Here is a 22,739-nt window from a genome sequence, read left to right on the forward strand (position 1 = left end):
ATTTTTTTTTTTTTTGGTGGTCAGGCAGTGTATATTGAGAGATAAAGGTGGGGGTGTTGTTGAATATCAGGCATTATAAAGCATGTGTGTGTGTACTGGTATATGTGCGGAGTGTGTGAGGACTGTGATTGAAAAGGCTTTAGTGATCCAGAGAGATTAAAGGCAGATGAAGTGATTAAGTCTTACTCAGCATTATTGCTTTTCTTCCCAGGGGTCAGCCGTACAGCCACTTTCAATATGACTTCATTTCACATATGTGCTTTATAAAGATTTTTTTTTTACTGTGTATTTCATACTGGGCTGTATCAGCCTGTCACTTCTGCCCAGCACCTTATTACATATTAGCCTCAAGTATAGCCCTGAGAGCCTGAACCACACTAAATGCTGAACTCAGCCCATCAACAGTGCCCAAAGCACTTGCCTCATATAGTGTGGGTTCCCTTAATGCTGCTGAAACAGCTCTGACCCACCAAGTCATGAACTACACAAGATATATCCTGCATTAACTTTTATAGTAATATGTGGTAGAGTAACATTTCTGTGAGCTGTGGGAGCCTATGGGTTTGTCAATGGTTCCATCAGTTTTTATAGCTTGAAGCCCTTTTGACAGTTACTTGCTTGGGCTGTAAAATAATTATGATTTTGATTGTTAAACACATAAAAAAGTTGTAAAAATAATAGTTGAAAAGTTACTTTATTTCAGTAATTCAGTTCAAAATGTGAAACTCATATACAGTATTATTTAGATGAATTATTCACAGTGATCAATTTTAAGTGTTTTTTTTTCTTTTATTGTACATGATTATGACTTACAGCCAATGAAATCCCTAAAATCAGTGTCTCAGAAAATTAAAATATTATATAAGACCAGTTGGTACTTTTAGCAGTGTGGGCAGTGTGCCAAGTCCTGCTGGAAAATGAAATACGCATCTCATAAAAAGTGGTCAACAGAGGAAAGAAAACACTGCACTGACGTTGGACTTAAAATATAACACAGTGGATAAACACCAGCAGATGACACTCTGATGGTTTGGCAAGCCATGTCTTCTGCTGGTGTGTAATACATGTATATGATATATGAGTTTCACATTTTGAACTGAATCGATGATATTGTAATTTTTTGAGATGAACCTGTAACTTCATCTCAAAGTGAGGCAGAGGTCCACAGTGAGCACCCAGAAGATTGCAGTGTTGAACTCTGGCATTAGATTCCACTGTTCTTTTCTTTGATTCAGATTTTATAAATATGATTGTGTGTTTTATATACTATAAGAGTTTCCTAAAATTTGATTTAAACATTTGCAATATATATTTCCTTTCTTACATGATATGTATTGTATAGCCAGGTCTTGTGTTCTTCCAATACACACTGTTTTGGAGATGCTCTGCTTCAGTTATCCAGCCCTGATCCTAATGCTCGCCCTGATTCCAGTACTGTATTCTTGTTTGAGAATGAAGTGGTCAGTAAAGCTGTAGCAGCTGAATGCACTGGTGTGGTGTGAAGCATGTGGCTGCACCTCACTGCTCTGACTAAGCAGCTTTGGGCCGGTGCCATATGCTCCTGCAAGCTGTGTGGGGGAAACACACGCCCTCTCTCACACAAGCATTATAAGAGTATAGTGATTTCAGTAAAGTAGTAAAAAAAAAAAAAAAAAAAACAGAAATAAAATATTAAAAACAGAGCAAACAGCATAGAACAGGACTGGGCATCTGAGTGGCGCAACCTGTCAGAGTAAAGGCTACCACTAAAAGTTGTCTGTGGTGTCTGGTACCAAGATGTAAGCAGCAAATAATTTATGACCAATAAAAAATAAAACGAATTAAAAGACCACTTGAAAATGATTGGGTTTCTTTGATTTTAACTAAATTTGAAAACCTCTGGAATATAATCAAGGGGAAGATGGATGATCACAAGCCATCAAACCAAACTGAACTAAAGTTATTCAAAAGCAGTATGTAAGACTGGTGGAGGATAACAAGCCAAGATGCATAAAAAACTGTGATTAAAAACCAGGGTTATTCCACCAAATATTGATTTCCGAACTCTTAAAACTTTATGAATAAAAACTTTTTTTTCTTTGCATTATTTGAGGTCTGAAAGCTCTGCATCTTTTTTGTCATTTCAGCCATTTCTCATTTTCTGCAAATAAATGCTCTAAATGACAAAATATTGTTTATTTGGAATTTGGGAGAAATGTTGTCTGTAGAACATTATAGAATAAAAAATTTATTTATATTTATTTATATTTTTACAATATTCATTTTAATCCAAATATACCTATAAACAGCAAAATCAGAGAAACTGATTCAGAAGAGAAGAGAAGTAGACTCTTACTTTTATCAATATACAGATACTCAAAGCTATATATCAATATACAGTATTCTGCTGTCACTGCAAACAAACAAAAAATCCTAATTTTAGAAAAAACACTGCAATTAGAATTAAAACATTAGTCTAAATAAAACTAGTCATTGTTTGATATAAATTTGCATGTTTTTTTTGCTTTTTTTAGAGCAGGATCCAGAATATCATTGTATCAGTGCACTGGCTTAAGGCATTAGCGGGATGCTGTGATAATTAGGCCGGAGTGGGATTGGCTGTTTAATATGCGTTCTCTCCTGCTCCTCACGTTCTGCATAACTCCTGCATCAGACAGAGGGAGGGAGTATTAGAGAGCAGATCAGAGAGAGAACTGTACCATGGAGACATCCAGGCGGTTGTAAAGGCGGGGTCTGGGAATGAAGAGTTGAACTCTCTTAACCTCTGCCTTTTGTTTGGAGTTTTTTGTCTTTTTTTTAATCAGCTTTTTTCCCTTTTTTGTTGGCTGTTTTAATCTGTTCTCCCTCTGCGGCTGTTAAACGTCTTAACAATGAGAACATAACGTTAGATTGTGTATTTTCTGTTCATTCATACATCAATCCTTCATTGCAGCAGCTCTTTTAAAACCTATTATTCTTTTAAACTCTGATATTGACTCTTATAATGACTTATTTATTTTCCAGCTGCTTTTCTAAATATGATTTTGCTTTATGGTCTGTATCGCTTTTCTTGTTGTGTGTGGGTGGAGTGTGTCTGTAACAGGAGTGTGTGTTTGTGATGGACTGCAGGATAATAAGTGGTTTGTTTTATTAGAAATGTATGCTTCGGAGGTTATTGATTCCTTTTATTGATGCAGACATGCTTTTTTCAAAAAGTTCTGCATTGTAAAAACCTGAAAGCCATGATGTTAGCCTAGGGAGAAACTGTCTAAAAAAAGGGGTTACACTAGTGCTGGGCGGTATACCGGTTCATATGTGTTTCTTTCATACCGCCATACCACTAGAGGCACTGCGGAGAGAAATGAGAACAGCTCCTGCTGCTGTTTCTACTGTATGAGTGTTTTTACACAAGTAAAATAGAGCAGTAACTACAGCCATTTTAAATATATTAATACTGTAGATTGAAGGATGATTTGAATGTATTTTTTGACTTGAGAAAGAAGGGAATTGTAGCTGATTTAAATACTGTAATGTTTCTAATGTCTACAGAAATAACATATAGTAAATTAATATTCAACTTGTGTCTTACTTGTGCAACAGAGCTTTTGAGAAATATCTCTTTGAATACTTAAACATTGAGTATTTTAAGTCCATTTAGAGTTTATGGAACTAAAATATAATATAAACTAAAAATATTTTTTTATATTTTGTAAAAGGAGCCGTGTTAAAGTTGTTGGCGTATCTCTTTTTAAGGTCTATCTTCAGCTGTTTTTTTCTAATAAAGTCTGATTTCTTTATGTATTGTTTGATTTTGTGAAAAAAGTAAACCCTATACTAATCAAAGCCTTAATTTAAAGCCTTAGTGTTTCATATTATATGTACTCCTAACAGTACAGTACCTTACAAGCCTATATTAAAGCCCAGTTATGCAAAAAAATAAAAAATAAAAAAAATGAATCTTGAAAAATACTGTGATATGCAACAGACTTTTTTCACCAATCACGTGTGGAAAAGAGAGAGAGAGAGGGAGAGAAAGGCGCTTCCCTCGTGTACATATTCATGAAGCATGTGCAAAAACAGAGAGGGTTCAGATTGGCCTTGTTCTCTGCAAAAGTCTCAGTCAGCCAATCAGTTTTTAGTGTGGGCGAGCAGTGTTTTTCTCCCCCTCCTGGATGGGAAATATATGCATGTCTGTTAAAAGTAAAAAACTATGAAAGTCTTGCTCGCTGTACAGTTTGTAATAGTGATTTTGAGGTGAGCTAATGTGACTACATATATATATATATAATGCTAGTACTTATATTTCACTACTGGATGAGCAGTCTCAATATCTCTCCACCGTCTCACTGTGGGTAATAGTTAACCTCATCAGCTGCAGGAAAGCATCTGTGATGGAGTCATTAATCATTCTGCAGCACTGTTCCTCCCACTGCTCGGGTTGTGTAAATATCACTCCAACTCATCTTCATTTATGACATTCGGCTATATATACTTCACACATTATTAAAAACATGCATCAGAGAGACGCTTCCTGGTCCTTACCTATATGCATATGTGCTAAATGTCATGGGATTCATCAAAATGACACATGAAGGAAAGGTGTTGATTTGTCTGAAGCAATTCTGCTGAGAAAGTACGAATGTGATGGATTTGTGGTGACCGCTATGAAATATATATATTGTGTATATATGAAACTTTCATTCACACTTATTTATGCTGTTATAGCAAAACTTGCACTCTGAATTCCATGTTGCTGTTACTTCCCTACTGTCCTTTTATTTCTTTGTATTTATCTTGATTTATCCTGCTGTTTTAAAATAAAATATTTTATTTTATTTTATCTTTATATTTATCTTATTTTAAAAATCGCTCTTTTGCGTGGAACTGAACCGTGAGAATACAATTTTGTTCGACCTCATGTACCACATGTGATGTCAATGACAAAAAGGCTCCTTAAATTATTATTCACTGTCTGATAGTGCCGTATAATGAGCTCTCTTGAGTTTATCAGTCACTACCTGTGTTAGTTTAGATTCTGAATCAGCTGCGACTGTCCAGTGAATGTCTGTTAACAAACAGCATCAGGCAAGCTAATTTAAAACGTTAATTTGTCTTAAATGTATTTAAAAAACAAATACATACTCTCACACAAATAGAAAGCGAGACTCCCTGGTCCAATCACAGGGCCTCTGACCACTAGCTGCTTCTACGAGATGGGCTGCAGCCTCAGTTTTCCGTCTGCTGGAGGTTAGAGGTTTAGGTTAAGGTGATCAGAGCTTGTGTCAGAAGGCCTTACACTCTGTGGCATTACACACTGCTGATGCTACAAGAGCACCAGGGTTACAGTAATCCTCTCTCTCCCTCTCTCTCTCTCTCTCTCTCTCTCTCTCTCTAAAGAACTAGGCCCTGCTACTTCTTAGAAAGAGGCCGCTGTGGTCCAGTGAGCAGTCTTATCGTCCTCTGTGGGCCGCTTGGCCTCGTGTCACAGTGCCACTGCCCTGCTTACTCTGCTCCTAAATATAGCATCCTCTCTTCCGTCACGCTGAGTCGAGACCGCCGATGATACCGCCGTTCTTCATAGACCCCCTGTCTAACCATCAGACTCTATTTTTAACATTCCTTTAGATCTTGGAGCAATTGTAGTGATCTCTTCACTTATTAATGGCTGATTCAGATCCGCTGTTACGCATCCGAGCCTCTCTGACTGCATGCTAGCTAGCTGTGAGTGAAAGAGAGAGAGAGAATAAATGAGACAGAGAGAGAGAGTGAGAAAGAGAGAAAGAGAGAGGTAGAGTAAAAGACAGAAAATGAGACACAAAAAGACAGAATATGAAATATACTGAAAATACTGTCAGAAAAAGTGAGAGATTAAGGAAAAATGAGAGATACAGACATACTATATATATATATATATATATATATATATATATATATATATATGTAAGTATACACTGTGTATATAACACTTTATAATAAAAAAATAGCTGCTGTGAGAACTGTCAGGTGTATTCACTGTCTTATAGTGCCTCGTAATGAGCTCTCATGAGTTTATCAGTCACTACCTGTGTTAGTTTAGATTCAGTATCATCAGATTCAGCTGGTCAGTATTACATGAAGTTCTTTAAAGGAGCTTCACCCAAAGCTTTTCTTTTACACACAGGGGTTGGACAATGAAACTGAAACACATGTCATTTTAGTGTGGGAGGTTTCATGGCTAAATTGGACCAGCCTGGTGGCCAAACTTCATTAATTTAAGGTTCAATTAGCAGGGTAAGAGCACAGTTTCAAAAGAGGACAAATAGTTGGTCGACGTCTTGCTGGCGCATCAGTGACCAATACAAATCATAAGATTTATCTAATTTATTTTTTAGCTAAAGCCTGTCACTCAAACATATATAACTCATCATGTTATATATATTTATAGCATTTATGTACCTATAACCTGAAGCATAATAATGATTCACTCCATTTTGGAAAAGCACTTCCAATTTTAACTTTTGTTTAGCCCATTTATCCATGATGTTTTTTTGCTAGCACACCTGTATTTATGTATTTATTAAGCATATTGCATATACTGAAAATACTGTCAGAAAACAAAAGTGAGAGATTAAGGAAGAATGAGACAAAGGGAAACATAAAATAAGAGAGGGAGAAAAAAGAGAGAGAGCAATAAAGAGCAAGAGACACACAGTCAGAGTAAAGGGGAGGTAGAGAGCTTTGTATTCAGTGCCATAAGCCCAGATTACTCACTCACTTCAAGGCTGCAGCTACAATTGCTCAATTATTTAGATGACGACACAGGCAGAGGAGGCACAGGCGTCACATAAATAAAATGCTGCTGTTGTTGGACTGACTGCCCAAGGTTCTTCTCGGGTTTGTTTAGTGAATTTTAATTGAGATGCATTTTTTGTGGTAAAATATAGAGTGACTATAGCCTCCCTGAGACCTCAGACATACTAAGGGTGTGTTCCAGTTGCTTAGTAATACATAATATAATACTTAACTATTTGTGTGTAATGCCAGGTTCACACTACATGACTTTTTGAGTGGTCAGTCATGGTGCTGTTCACACTACATGACTGATCAGCGATACAGGCTCACAAACTACAAATTTCCTTCGCTGTGGGATTCGCCGACTCACCTGGCTGCTTTCCAGAAACACGTTTCGCCATGAGAACATGCCAGAACTAAACACATAAAAAATAGCGATGTCATGCCAGAGAATCTCTATAGAAGAGAATACGCACTTAAAGTGAGTCCAAGGAACTGAGTTTATAGATACTGTTAGAATATCTGATCAGTTTTACACTGAAATATGTACTTATGTCCTCAACACACAACTATATTAAATGTAGCAAATGCTCTACCTGTATCTCCAGGATCAGTTCGCCAACCAATCAGCTCACAGTAGCAGTAATACCGGTGCTTTACAGTGTAAAACAGGCACGCTTTTTTTGTTGCTTTTTTAGTAAAATAAAGCTACGTTATTCTATTCTATTTCTATGATTAAAGAAATACTCAGAACAGGTAGTTCATTATTATTAATATTATTTTTAATTTTAAGTTTTTAACTTTTAGCTCCATTTACCTCATTCATAAAGGACTCACTTCTGGCCTCCCTCTAGAGTTTAAAAGTCATTTCATGATATAACAGGGAAACAAAAAGTGGTCAGACTCTCTATAACCGGCTCTAGTAATGCAGGAGGTAGATGCGTTTTGGACCCATGATTCTCCCTTTCTCTGTGATTTCATTGGCAGTCTGTAGACAATGCTCCTGGCTCCCAGTCGCAGACTGAGTCAGATATCTAGCATGCCAATTATTTGCCGGGCATCTGCGACTGGACGAAACTTTGACTAAACTTTAAGCAGGTTATAAACTAATTAAGCATCACAATATCAATATTTAAGGTTTAAGTCTTTTAAACATGATTCAGTTGTCTGTAAAATGGCTAAAAAAAGGAGAACCCATGGTCTAACAGGTGGAGAATTAGGCTTGGAACAGCAGAAAAGGTGTTATGGTGTAAAAAAACAGTGTGCACCATGTATCTCTATGACTGCTTGCACCAAACTCTAAACTGTGATCATAATGTACCGTTGCAGCACTATTAGCATTTGCAAACAAGCATAACACCCCCAATAAAAATCTTACATATTGTTAAATGTGCTATAAAAACAAACATTCTGCCTGTGAGTGCAAAAATACACCCAAACACACACACACACACACACACACACACACACAGAGGCCAGCGTACTCCAATGCCTTTAAATGCTCCCTGAAGGGCCATTTAAATGCACCCTTTTGACCACATGTGGAGCTCACTACAGAGAGCCAGGTCCTGAAGGTCACACCTGTATGTGTGTGTGTGTGTGTGTGTGCTGTAGTGTAGTGTAGTATCAGCAGCATGGTCAGCACTCCTCCAGACCTTCTCTATAGCCAGAAAACAGCGTATAGAATCAATGATTCTACTTAAGAACCCTTAAAGAACCTTTTTTTGCTGTTTTTTTGCACTGAAACTCTGTATTCTTTCCTTTCTCTACAAGCTAATAAATAAAAAGTAATTAATAAAAAGTAGTGATAAAAATACATCTTTCTTTTTCTAATGAATGCAAAATATATTATCCTAAAGTACTGACATAATGTGTTCAATGTAAATAAATTAAGGGCCTAAATAAAGAATTCCTTTGTTTGTGTGTGTTTCTCACCCAGGGGGCCGTTCAGCGTGGTGAGAAGATGCATCAACAGAGAGACAGGCCAGCAGTTTGCGGTGAAGATCGTAGATGTGGCCAAATTTACCTCCAGCCCCGGCCTCAGCACAGAAGGTAAGACGTGCCTCTTCTTTATGGAAACGTGCACACGCAGTGTCAGTGATGTGAAGCATCAATTTGTCTGTGTTACTTCTGTTAATAGTGTGCTTATGCAATTTCAGTCATGGCGATTTTATTAGCTCATTAATTGGTTCTTTTGAAATCAGAGTTTGTCTTGCTTTTGTTGGAGTAACTGTCTCTACTGTCCAGGGAAGGATTTCAATTAGATTTTGAAGCATTGCTGTGAGGATCTGATTATTATATATTCAGCAACAAGAGTATTAGTGAGGTCAGGATTTTGGATGACCATCACCAACACCTGTCACAATAATCGCAATATCGATTTATTGTACAATAAATTAACATGACCCCAACAATTTTTGAAAATCGTGAATCATGTCTATTGTGTTTATTTGTGTTACGCCCTTGCTATGTTTTCCTGTGTTTTCCCCGTTTCCTAGTGTGTTTCTCTTGTACTTTTCCATTACGTGTGTGTAATTTGTAGCTCCGCCCCTCGTTACCTGTTTCCCCAGGTGTTCATTGTTTCATGTTTAGTATAAATAGTACTTGTTAGTCTATGTTTGCTGTCGGTCTTTGCACCTTCCTACGTTGTCTGTCTCGTCACGCCTTAGTTTAGTTTTGTCACGTTTCCTATTTGCTCTTTGCCACGTTTATAGTTCTTTGTTTAATTTGTATTATTTGCTTATTTCTCTTGTTTGTTTATATTCCTTGTTTTGTATATATTTACGTATTTATTCCTTTGTATATATTCCCTATCCTTGGTTTGTGCTTATCTGTTTAGTTTAGCTCTTTGTTTGTTTTCCCTGTTTGTTTATGTACTTATTTATATTCGTCATTCCCCTATTTGTTTATTTGTTTATTTATTATTATTAAAGTCATGTCTTACCCGCTTAAACGTCCGCCTCCCGTCTCACCACGCGTTACAGAAAGACCGACCGCAATGGACGTTTATGCGGGAAACCCTTGGGTTGGATCCGGGCTGGCCATCCGTCATGCCCCCTTTGGGACCTCGGCGCAGGAAAACCCGAGGCCTCGAGGCCGGAGAAGGCCTCGGGCTAGGCGTTCTAAGAGGTCCCAAAATTCGGAGGATTTTCTTGGGGGGGGGCTAACGGTTGGGGCCATCGGCCTCGCTCCGAACCGCGAGGTAGGCAAGGCGGGCAGAAACGCGGACTGTGAGGACTATTTCTGGGATTACGTGGACCTCCTCGCAGCCGCGTCCAGTTCGGAGGACGAGTTCTACCCTCCGACGAGAGCCCGCTTGCCGCCGCTTGCGGAGGCTATCCTCCACCCGCCTCCCAGGGCGCGCTCCACCTCGTCGGCTCCGCAGCTAGCTTCTGAGGCTAACCAGCTAGCTCCTCCGGCGGCTGCAGCTCGAGGCTTCCCCACGGCTACGCGGCTAACGCAGCTAGCATCTCCAGCGGCTGCAGCTCCAGGCATCCCCACGGCTACGCGGCTAACGCAGTTAGCATCTCCTGCTTCCACGGGTCAAGTTTCTATGGCTGCTACGGCGCCCGCATCTTCTACGGCTGCAGACCCAGCTTCCACGGCGGCCGCCGAGCAGCGCTTCCAGTCACCCGCAGCGGCAGCAGATCTTCGCTCCGGGGTTCCCATGACAACGGCGCTACACTGTACTGCTACTGCCACCCCGGAACCTGAATACGCTGCGGTGAAATTAGGTCAAGTCTCCGTGCAGTCTTCAGCAGCCCGAGTCGTCACACAGACATCTACAGCCCAAGGGTCCAAGTCTGTTCATGTGAGTGTTCCTGTGTGAGCGGTGCCCGCCACCGCTAATGTGCCTGTGTCAGCGGTGCCCGCCACCGCCCATGCTCCAAGGTCAGCGGTGCCCACCGCCAATGTTCCTGTGCCAGCGGTGCCCACCGCCAATGTTCCTGTGCCAGCGGTGCCCACCGCCTATGTTCCTGTGCCAGGGGTGCCCACCGCCAATGTTCCTGTGCCAGCGGTGCCCGCCACCGCCAATGTTCCTGTGCCAGCGGTGCCCCCCGCCAATGTTCCTGTGCCAGCGGTGCCCACCGCCTATGTTCCTGTGCCAGCGGTGCCCACCGCCCATGCTACGATGCCAGCGGTGCCCACTGCTCCTGCTACGATGCCAGCGGTGCCCACCGCCTATGTTCCTGTGCCAGCGGTGCCCACCGCCCAGGCTACGATGCCAGTGGTGCCCACCGCCAATGTTCCTGTGCCAGCGGTGCCCACCGCTCCTGCTACGATGCCAGCGGTGCCCACCGCTCCTGCTACGATGCCAGCGGTGCCCACCGCTCCTGCTACGATGCCAGCGGTGCCAGACACCGTCCATGTTCCTGTGCCAGCGGTGCCCACCGCCCATGCTACGATGCCAGCGGTGCCCACTGCTCCTGCTACAATGCCAGCGATGCCCACTGCTCCTGCTACGATGCCAGCGGTGCCCACCGCCCTTGTGCCGATGCCAGCGGTGCCAGACACCGTCCATGTTCCTGTGCCAGCGGTGTCCACTGCCCATGTGCCGATGCCAGCAGTGCCCACCCTCCATGTCCCTGTGCCAGCGGTGCCTACCGCTCCAGCGCCGATCACGCCGCCAGCCCCAGCTGCTCTAGTCGCCGCGCCGTCAGCTCCTGCTGCCCGAGATGCCGCACCGCCAGTGTCTACTGTCCGTGTCGCCGCACCGCCAGCTCCAGCTGCCCGAGTCGCCGTGCCGCCAGCTCCAGCTGCCCGAGATGCCGCACCGCCAGCTCCTGCTGCCCGAGTCGCCGCACCGCCAGCTCCTGCTGCCCGAGACGCCGCACCGCCACCAGCTCCTGCTGCCCGAGTTGCCGCGCCTCCAGCTCCTGCTGCCCAAGCCGTCGCGTCGCCAGCGAGGCCCGTCACCACACCTAGGCCAGTCCCGGCACCCAGGACTAAGTTTTGCCCCAAGCCTCGTGTGCCCAGGTCTACCCCAAGGCCCCCGGATTCCAGCCCAAGAACTTTGCCCAGGCTGGCTCCACGAACTTTCCCACAGACTTTAGCCAGTCCTGGGCATCCCCAAGTTTATTTCGTACCCCTGTCGCTCCCCGTTATGGTTCCTGTGTCGGTCTATGTTCCTGTTCCTGTCTTGTCTGGTTTCTGTGTACCTGTTCCTGTCACCGTCTTCGTGTCTGTCCCCGTTAATGTTTTTGTTCCCGTTCCCATGTCCAGTCCTGTCCAATCACCAGTCATGTCTCATGTCCAGTCACCGTCCCCTGTCCAGTTCCCCGTCCAGTCTCCTGTCTCGCCCAATGTCCAGTCTCCAGTCACGTCCTCGGTTCAGTCTCCTTTCTATGTCCAGTCTCCTGTCACGTCTTCTGTCCAGTCTCCTGTGTTGCCTCATGTCAAGTCCCCGGTCTCGTCTTTTGTTTTTCCCGGCCTCTCCCCGCCGCCGGCCCCCGGGGTTCGTTTTTACGCGCCTCGGGAGCTGCGCGTTTAGGGAGGGGCTTCTGTTACGCCCTTGCTATGTTTTCCTGTGTTTTCCCCGTTTCCTAGTGTGTTTCTCTTGTACTTTTCCATTACGTGTGTGTAATTTGTAGCTCCGCCCCTCGTTACCTGTTTCCCCAGGTGTTCATTGTTTCATGTTTAGTATAAATAGTACTTGTTAGTCTATGTTTGCTGTCGGTCTTTGCACCTTCCTACGTTGTCTGTCTCGTCACGCCTTAGTTTAGTTTTGTCACGTTTCCTATTTGCTCTTTGCCACGTTTATAGTTCTTTGTTTAATTTGTATTATTTGCTTATTTCTCTTGTTTGTTTATATTCCTTGTTTTGTATATATTTACGTATTTATTCCTTTGTATATATTCCCTATCCTTGGTTTGTGCTTATCTGTTTAGTTTAGCTCTTTGTTTGTTTTCCCTGTTTGTTTATGTACTTATTTATATTCGTCATTCCCCTATTTGTTTATTTGTTTATTTATTATTATTAAAGTCATGTCTTACCCGCTTAAACGTCCGCCTCCCGTCTCACCACGCGTTACAATTTGTTTGTTTGTTCACATATATAACAGTGAACAGTATTTTAGCCAGTTATGCTTCAATAATGGTGACGCCATACACAAAGTGTGGACTAAAGTAGTTGAAGAAATAAATATATTATTCCCGAACTAATTATAATAAATGATTAATTCACCTTTAATATAATTATAATTGCTTTTCTGTTGTTATTGTTTATTTAGTTATTATTTTTTTTATTATTATTTTGTTATCATTATGTCAGTGGCATATAATAGTCTTAAAATTATAAAAATATCGAGTATCACAATAATTTCTGGGACAATATATCGTCCACAAAAAAAATCTTATTGTGACAGACCTTCCACAACTCAACAATCTCAAGAGTTTTTCTTCTCCTCCACAGTTTTTTATCCTGCTTTTAAAAGGACAATTAATGATTATATTTGCATCATATATAAAGAAAACATGCTGACTTAAAGCACCTGCAGCTCTTGTCTGGAGAGCTTCAGCCAGTATTTTCTTAGTTGAACGGTTTGGTTTGTCACGGTAATATATGGGGGTTGTGGCTTCTGAACCTGCCTACCACCCTACTCCCATTTCCACACCTGGGGTTGCCAGGTATAGATAACAGCATGTAAGCAGTGTGGAAATTTGGAAGTGGGGGGGGGGTCAGCTTTTCTAGACTTGTGTTAAGGTACCATGTGAAGGTCTCCACTGGTCTCAACAAGGAATTTGGTGTTCCTAACATTTTCCACAGCAGAGCTACTGTATAAGTGTGTACACCAGTGCATCGAAGGGATATACGAGAGATGAGAAGAGGAAGGAAAGTGTGTATTTGTGTGTGTGTGTATGTGTGTGTGTTTGGCCTGAGGAGAGCCTGGCAGAAGTCTGACCCAGCATGGCTCTGAGCCGTAATTACACTCAGCTCTGACCTCGGCCATCTATCTGCTGCATCTTTACGCTCACTTCATCAGCAGCAGAGCGTCGTCCAGAGCAGGGCTGACTCCTCTAATTGGGTTAGGTGGCCTCAGATGAGCGTTAGTGAGACTCGCTGCACCAGAGACGCCACTCCACAGTTAGCCGTGCCCTACAGGTAGCAGTAACGGGTAAGAGCAGATGTAATACAGAGCACTGTGTCCTGTTACTGTACTTCTCTTTCTGTTTCTATCTCATCTAAAATACTAGCCATTCACAGCAACATATATTGTATGTTAAGGCACACAGTATTTATTATAAGGTAAACTATCAGTTAACATCTATTTTCAGGTCTATTTTCATACATAAGGCACATCGGATTGTAAGACACATTTTAAGCGACAATAGTAAGGAATAGTAAGGAGTCACCATGTTTTCCTTTTAATCCAGCAGATCTCGCTGCTGGCAGTGCCTAAGTAAACAAAACTGTAATTCTTAAAAAAAAAAGTTAAATGAGAGCTGGATGTAAATCTACACAGATTTCTCTTCAAAACTGTTTATTTTGGTGAGTAAAGTGCTTCTGTTTATTTACAGTAAGCTTAGATTTCCAGTATTTTTTTATTTTGTTGTGGTTGTCAGCACTTAGCGCTAATAAATGTCACCTGACAGTGCGGCACTGAGGAACCCTGAGTGAAAATTCAGTGTGAAATAGCGGTCCTTCCCATGTAGCTTGTTTTAACACGGTAAATACGCAGGCTATAGTCCAATATACTCACCTCTGAACAGCAAAAGAGCTAGCGCTGTGATTAGCAGCTAATGCTAATACTTCTCCAGCCTTTGTGCTGGAGAAACTTCACTAAAACTCCTGTATAACTCTGTACTTCAGCTGAGTGGCTTTACTGCTCCTTAATACCTGACTGGTAAAATTCATACATAAGGCGCACTGTAAATTTTGGGGAAAATTAAAGGATACTTAGTGTGCCTTATAGTCTGAAAATTATGGTATATACACACATAAACTAGCATACATAAACACACATAAACCAATACACATATACACACATAAAAAGAAAAACAGGGATATAAAACTGCATTAAAGCACAGGGTGGACACTTTCGGGAAACATATTTGACAAACAAAAAAAAAACATAATGCCAGATAATTAGTAATGAATAAGTAATGAAATCAGGAAAGAGGGAGGGTGAGAAAGAAAGATGGAAAATATTAAAAGAATAAGAATGAGAGGAGAGAAAAGGTAGAATGTGTCATGAAAGAGTAAACAAGGGGAATGGGACGGTGCAATAAAAAAAGAACAGGAGAGAGAGGAACCAAAGAGATGAGAGAAAAGGGAGAATTATAAATGACAAAGTAAAAGATGAGGTGAGATGAGATGAGGAGGAGGGAGTGAGAGAGAAATGACTGAAAGCGAAAGAAGAATGACACAAATGAGAATAAGAGAGAGGGAGCAATAAGGAGAGAGAGGGAGGTTGTGAGAGAGAGAGAGAGAGAGAGAGAGAGAGAGAGATGAGCCAATCAGTGAGAACGATGAGATAGTAGGTAGAGATAGTAGATAAGGACAATATAAAAAGAGAGTATAGGGTCTGAGTGGTTCAGAGCATTTTGGTGCTGTCACTATGATCCTGGATCATGTTACTGGCCATCAGCAGCCGGAGTCCGAGAGAGCGCTATTGTTCTTGTTCTCTCTGGGAGGGTAGATGGCACTGTTGGTCAGCGCAGGCACCTGTACACCACAGTTCTCTCTCTTTATTAAAAACACATTTTTCAGCACTGTAACACATTCCGTTTTCACAATCCCACACTTTACTCTGTCACAGAGAGTTTAACAGGGCTTTTGTAGCCGTGTGTGTGTGTGTGTTGGTATGTATGTGCTTAAGAGACAGCAACAAATAAAAAATAAAATAAAAAAAGATCTCACCTTGAGGCTTGCTACTAACCATCATCCTGCAACAGCTCTTCCTCCCCTGCACTTAAAGACACACACAGAGATGCCTGAGATCAGTCAGCTCTGCTTCTCTTTAATCCAGAGTCACTGCTGAAGCCTCAGTGTGGAGCGTACAGGCCTGTAATGAGCTCCATTTACTTTAATGTAGAGTCATCATGGCCGACTCCTGTGAGTCACACTGTGAAAACCGCTTTCATCATAAATCGCTAGCAGTTAGCTTTTTACTGCTCTTAGCGCTTACAGTGTTTTTCTGTTTAATGAGAATATAGATGAGCTTCAGAGCTAGTAGCGTAGTGTCATGTAGCACATACAGTACACTGTGGATACAGTACAGAGGAGAAGCTTGTCACCAGGGCCAGGACTAAGTGCAGATTATAACACACAGATTTATTATTAAAACAGATCCCACTCAGAACAACTAGTGAACAACAGGGCAGAAATAAAGAGCAACACACCAGAACGTAGTGAGCCAGAAGCAGGGTCGTTACACGGTAAAACAATCAGGAGTAAAGGGATAAGGCAAGTATCTATATATAAATCTATCTATAAATAATATAAATAAAGTATCTATCTATCTATCTATCTATCTATCTATCTATCTATCTATCTAAGATAGTAGTCAGAGAGGAAAGCAAGGTCAGTAACTAAAGATAAATGGCAGAATTATAGGGCAAGACAAAAGAGTAAACTAAAAGCAGAAAAGGATCGATAACAATAAGGCAGAGAAGCAAGGAAAACGCGTCGTAACAGAGCTAGTAAACTAGATAATACTCGGCAGAAAACCAAGGGAACAAAGGGCTATTTATACAAACACAAACAGGTGTGAGAAATTAGCAATCAGAAGGAGGGAGAGGCTGAACGCTGCAGTGTCACATGTTCATCCGAGTCATTGTAGTCTATGGGCTGAGAATGCAGGGAAATGGAGTCTTTAGTTGTACAATTGTCCTGAATGGGCAAACTGACAGCTACATCAAGGACTCCTAAAAATTATTTTCATGTTTGCAAAATTATGAGAGCACATCTACATGTGTAAACAATTTATGCTGCCCTCTGTTTACCACTGAAGTCGGATATTGCAGCAAAAAAAAAGGTTGTCACACCTCAGTTGATGGCATTCCAGTTTAAACCCTCTATTTTAACACTATTTCAAAACATTTCTACAGGTTGAACAGTTAGCTGAAGACTCTGCATTCTCTGCTGAGACGCTTAAAAAAGCGCTGCGCTGTTAAGATACGAACGCGCCAAAGATAGAGAGAGCTCATCTGGCTCTTAAAGGGAATGACAAGTGACACAATGATTGGTTTATATCAAGTTACGCCCTAAGTTAACCACACCCATGATTAAATTAGAGAATAAGAGTAATCATGTCTTTTGTGTGTCTTGAGCCAGACAAGCCGTATTTTTTATTTTCTTGTGCCCACACAATACCAAAGACAGACGACAAAACCCAAATCCAGCTGCATGATATGCAATTAAATTTTGTGCTATAGATCAATAAAATAGGGACCTCTATCTTAAAGAATTAAAATGTATTGCATTTTCTGTACTGACTCAAAAAATGATCAGGACCAAATATTAAATAGCTAAATTTAATGTCCATTACTGAGCAGATTCTGTAATATGTATGATATGTAATATATGTGTCTAGCTCAGTTGCAAACTGCTGTCTGAGGGAATTTCCCTGTGCTGAGCAGCTTCAGAGTTGCCAGGTTCGCGGTTTTCCCGCCAAATTGGGCTTGTTTGCAAATCCAGTCGTGGGTGAAAATTTAAGGGTGGCGGGATGCGTTTTTTGGGCTCCTTTTAAAATAAAAAAAGAGTGGGTGTTAAAGTAAAAATCATTTTTTAACTAATTATGTTGCTATTAAATGTTTTTGACTGGGATATAAACTGTTATAAAATAACTAATAAAACAAAACACTAATGTTACAAAATTATTAATGAAAGATAAATATCAATACTGATAATAAATCCCTTATAAACAAAATCCTAAGTCGTGCACTCATAGTTGTTTTGTCATTTGCTTCAAACGTCTGACAGACATATATTTTGGGCTAGTTAAGCTTCTAAAGGGTGGGTTTTAGACTGACTTTGGGCTGGATATTTTTGTTGGACCTGGCAACCCTGAGCAGCTTTCAACACAGTCAACTAGGTAAAATCATCAGAGAGAACAGGTGTGCGGAAAGTGAGGATGAGAGGGAGAAAGAGGGGCTGGAGAAAAGAGCTGAAGTGAAGAGCTCAGAGCAGCTAATCCAGGCAGGGGCTTGTGGGAGCAGAGGAGGTGAAGAGGGTGGGGGCAAAATGGAGGAGAGGGCAAATTGAAGCCGACAATGTAACCATGCACAGACTGGACAAAACAACATCCGCAGGCTGTGAGAAAGGAGAATAGATGCTGCGCTCCTGCTCTTCCCTGCTTTTCTGTAGTTCTAAATCAGGTTGTACCATCCAGGTACTCTCACATACCGGATAGTGGCTTTATTATATGGACTGTTAAATTTTTCTTTTCTGATTTAGTGCATTTGAACTTTTATAGTTATATGCATTTTCCTCATCCTTATTTTTTCTCTCCTTTAAATAGTTTAATAAATACATTATTTTATGATTTTATGTTGAAAAATTAAAGTGACCACATTCAGTCAAATCCAGCAAGCAAATAATCCATAATTTTGCTGCATAATTCTTAAAGCCATGGGGTTTAATATAATAACATGTTTTGGCCACTCTATTACATAACAATGACAATAATTGACCTTTTTTGTGCAGTGCCGAAGTCATTGTCGTTTTTACACTGTTATAAATAATATTTCATATACAGTATCAGTCAGACATTTGGACTTGCGGTTTCTGAGGCTGGTAACTTTGATGAACTTATCCTGTACAACAGTGGGAACTCCTGCTCTTCCCTTCCTAGGGTGGTCCTAAAGAGAGCCAGTTTCATCATAATGTTTTTAATGGTCTTTGCAACTGCACTTGTGGATATTTTCACAACATTACTCAAATAGAGCTATTCACTGTATACCTGTAACTCTACCTCTTCACTAGTTTACAACTGATGCTCTCAAACACATTAGGAGGCAAGAAATTCAAGTAATTAACTCTTGACGAGTTCAGAACAGCTGTTAACTGAAAGCCTGGATTCCAGTTGATTCCAGCTCATAAAGCTGATTCAGAAAACTCATATTATACTCATATTATATAGATGTATTACACACAGAGTGATCTGTTTAAAGTGTTGATTTTTTTTAGTGTTGATTATGATTATGGCTTACAGCCCATGAAAACCCAAAAATCTGCGTCTCAGGAAATTGAGAATGTTATAAAAGACTAATTTGTACTTTTGGTAGTGTGGGCAGTGTGCCAAATCCTGCTGTAAGTGCTCTAAGATTTTGTATTGGAAAACAAAACTGCACTGACTTTAGACTTGATAATAGAACACAGTGGATCAACATCAGCAGATATCAGACATGTCTCTCCAAACCATCACTGATTGGTGGAAACTCCACACTAGACCTCAAGCAGTTTTAAATGTGTGTCTCTCCACTCTTCCTCCAGACTATGATCCTTTGATTTTCCAAAAATGAAATGCAAAATTTACTGATGATTAGTGATGGTTTTTAATGCTATTCTAATTTTTGAGACACACTCGTAAATGGTACATATGGACATATGGTATATGGATATGACATACTGTATGAAGATGAAGGTGATAAACGCTGGAGTATTTTTTTTTTTTAACAGCTGATGAAAAGAAGTGTGTGTGTGTTTGTGTGTGTGTCTTGATAAAGCAGGATGCTTGTGCAGATCTGTTGATCACACTTTACATTTGAAATGGCTCTAATGGAAAATATTGGGGGTATAAGGGTTAAAGCGCTCAGTGATCTGAGTAGCCTCTCTCTTTCTCTCTCTCTCTCTCTCTCTCTCTCTCTCTTTGTGATCTGTCGTTTTCCAAAGAACTCAGCCAACCTCCAGCTCTTGTTTTTCTGCCTCCTGCAGTGAACAGGAAAATCCATTTGTCAGAGCGGGACACATCGGGGTGTGTTATTTTCCTTTTCTCTCTGCTCAGCGGCCGAGGCATTTGGAGGCTCTTCATACTCATTCCCCCATTCTTCATGGCCGAGCGGAGCGGTCAGAAACGGTCTGCCTCCAGCGTTGTGGACATTTCTTACACTTACCCCTTCCTCTCTGTGGGTTGTGTGAGGTGATGATGTGTTGTAAACTGCGATTGAGATTCTTCTGCAGTCTGAAGTGGCCTTTTCCCGACCCCTGCCATTCTCTCCTGGCGTGCTGTGTGGAGACGATGTGTGGGATTGTGTGGAGGACTATAATCGAAATCTGGTGAGGTTATATTGATCTGGGAATCAGAAAGGACTAGCCTCATGGCCTCATGCGTGGACCAATCTGCTGTGGCCTGCTGTGGAAAAGAGTCGCTGAAGCTTCAGGAGGGATCCAAAAACGCCATCCCTCCTCAGCCAAACTGCTACCCATTAAGTCCCATAGTATCCCACTAGTATCCTCACATAAAGCCTGGGTCACCAAAAAAATTAAAAATAAAACTCAGTGAGCAAACAGAAGGTGAGAGTGGCCAGGAAAAAAAAAACTCCCTCCATGCTGGAGGAAGAGAAATCTTGTGAGGAACCAAGACTCATAGTAGGGAACCCATTTTTTACACAGTTAGGAAGTCATTAACTCAGAAAAAGATTTAAATTTGTGGAGTACAGAGAATGTACACCGATTATCAGAGTGAGACTGATAGTTCCAGACAATCTTATATATCTCCTTTAAAAGCATAAGTAAAATGAAAGAGCCAGAATGGAACATAGACATGAATACACCCTGAAACACTGTTATCTACCTGCCCCACCGTCCTCAAACCTGATTGGTTGTGTACAAGCAGTGGCACGATAGACCCACATCTCAGTTTACTACAAATTCTACATACTACAAATGTTTATGAGCCTTTAGATCTACAACCCTTTAAAATTCCTTTTTTTTCAGTATAGAATTTTTGGGTCTTTAAAATTTGTTATTGTAATTAGTTTCAATCTTTTTTCTAATTAAGAATTTTTGGATTTTGGATTTTTTTTTAATCTTTAAAACCTTGATTGTAATTCAATTTGAATATTTGTTCTAGTAAATATTTTTTGGATCTTAAAAAAACTTGATTATGATTAGTTTGGCTTTTTTTTTCAAGTAAATAATTTTTGGATCTTTAAAAACTTTGTTGTAATTAGTTTCAATCTTTTTCTAGTAAATATTTTTTGGATCTTTAAAAACTTTATTGTAATTAGTTTTTCTAATTAATAATTTTTGGGATCTTTAAAACCTTAACTGTAATTCATTTTGATAATTTTTTTCTAGTAAAGATTTTGTTGGATCTTAAAAAAACTTGATTGTAATTAGTTTCGATCTTTTTTCTATTAAATAATTTTTGGATCTTTAAAAAAACGTAATAACTCGCTAAGAATAACTGATAAGCACTTTTTAAAAATAGTCTTAATGTCTGTTAAAAAATAAATCTACTGTAAAATATTGATTAATATTGAAATAAATTGGATTTAAAATTCTATTTTCAGCATTTTAGCTTTACTTATTGTGGCTTTCTATAGGCTTTCGTTATTAGTAAGTCTAATTCTTTTTAAATATTATTTGTAATAGAAAGCTTTCCACACTGTGACAGTGGCATGGTGCTGCCTTTTGCACATGAGCAGCATCACTAAGGGATACAACACACTGTCAAGTTGTGCTTCTGCTTATTCTCACTGAGGGATTCCAATAAAGCCCGTTCAAAAATATGTCTTTAATTGCGCACTGCTGATGAAACAGATCCATATCCACTGGATATTTAATTATCTCGACACTCAGCCACAATTAGACAGCTTCACAATGATCCCCTGTGGTCTAGCCTACCTGTTACTGAAGAGGGGGAGAAAGAAAACAGGAAGAGGCAAGAGGACAGCTTTGGTTTGCTTTAAAAGAAAATGATCAGAGGCTCCAAAGTGTTATCTTGTCCTGTTTTCTGAAGTTTAGATGTTTGAATCAGAAGAAAGAGATGTTTTTGCTTTATTTTTTAGATTATTTTGACTCCTGTGTGCAGAGATAACAGATGGTTGCAGGGAAAAACCATGCCACTCTAGGGCTAAGGTCTCCTACTACTGACCACTTCATTAAAAACTGTCCACTGGAGCTCCATTTCTGTTCCAGCTGGTGATCACAACCTTTCACCAGAGCTCCTCACTGAGAGGCACCAGGAAATGCTCTCATCTGATATTGACAATTCTGCTTATCGACACATCTGTGGCGTACAGCACTGTGCCCATTCATATTTGATGCTGCTAAGACCCCCACTACTTTCATTGTTTGACTAAATGGGTTTGGAATGAAAGGGAAGAAGATGCATTATTGATGGGGTGATGCAATTTCTCACATATTTGAGGTCAGCACTTTAAGAAGGACATTGCTGCTTCATTCTAAAAACTATAAAGTCTCTACCTCAGTAACTGCTGTGATCATGTATGTTCTATTTGTTACCTTATACCACAGTAAGTTCCGACCCTGTAATGTAATTGGCCGTGAGGCATTTATGAGTGAGATTATTTATTAGCTGGTAATGCAGCGCTTACAAACCAAATTCAAACCAAATGCGATGTCCTTATACACCACTAGGAGCCGCTGGATCCCATAGAGACACCGTAAAGAAACGCCATGTCTCCAAAAGGCGGCGCAGGAAAAGACGCAGTCCCACAAATAAATAAGCCGAGCAATTTGAAAATACGCATTGCTACACACATAATCGGCCACCAATACCAGGTTGGTCAGAACAAACAGGAGCTGCAAGGGTTAACCATACCAGAGTATGTAAAAACGAGAAAAACAAAACAAGGTCGGTACATGGCAGAGCGAAACACAAGATTCAGAAACGTGTCGTAAAGTGGGGGATAGCCAAACAATACTCAGCAATACGTGAGTGGATTGGAGGTGTATTTATACCATATGGGACAGGTGTAGTCAATAAGTGGGTGATTGGTGGTTGATCACTAGCAGTTAACCCTTGTGTGGTGTTCGGGTCTGTGGGACCCGTTTTCATTTTTCATCAAATGATACTAAAA

At 40.6% G+C, this 22,739-nt stretch overlaps 1 protein-coding gene across 11 annotated transcripts in view; it reads left to right on the forward strand.

Annotated features, from left to right (window-relative positions):
• The window catches only part of caska (calcium/calmodulin-dependent serine protein kinase a), a 229,061-nt gene that overhangs the window by 98,935 nt on the left and 107,387 nt on the right, over positions 1-22,739 (forward strand). For all 11 annotated transcript variants that reach the window (XM_049485154.1, XM_049485156.1, XM_049485159.1 and 8 more), the window contains exon 2: positions 8,690-8,802. In XM_049485154.1, coding sequence (XP_049341111.1) covers positions 8,690-8,802 — 113 coding nt within the window. The remainder of the gene's footprint in view (positions 1-8,689; positions 8,803-22,739) is intronic.

The sequence above is a fragment of the Astyanax mexicanus genome, chromosome 11 (genome assembly GCF_023375975.1).
Source record: "Astyanax mexicanus isolate ESR-SI-001 chromosome 11, AstMex3_surface, whole genome shotgun sequence".
In the NCBI taxonomy this organism is placed as follows: domain Eukaryota; kingdom Metazoa; phylum Chordata; class Actinopteri; order Characiformes; family Acestrorhamphidae; genus Astyanax; species Astyanax mexicanus.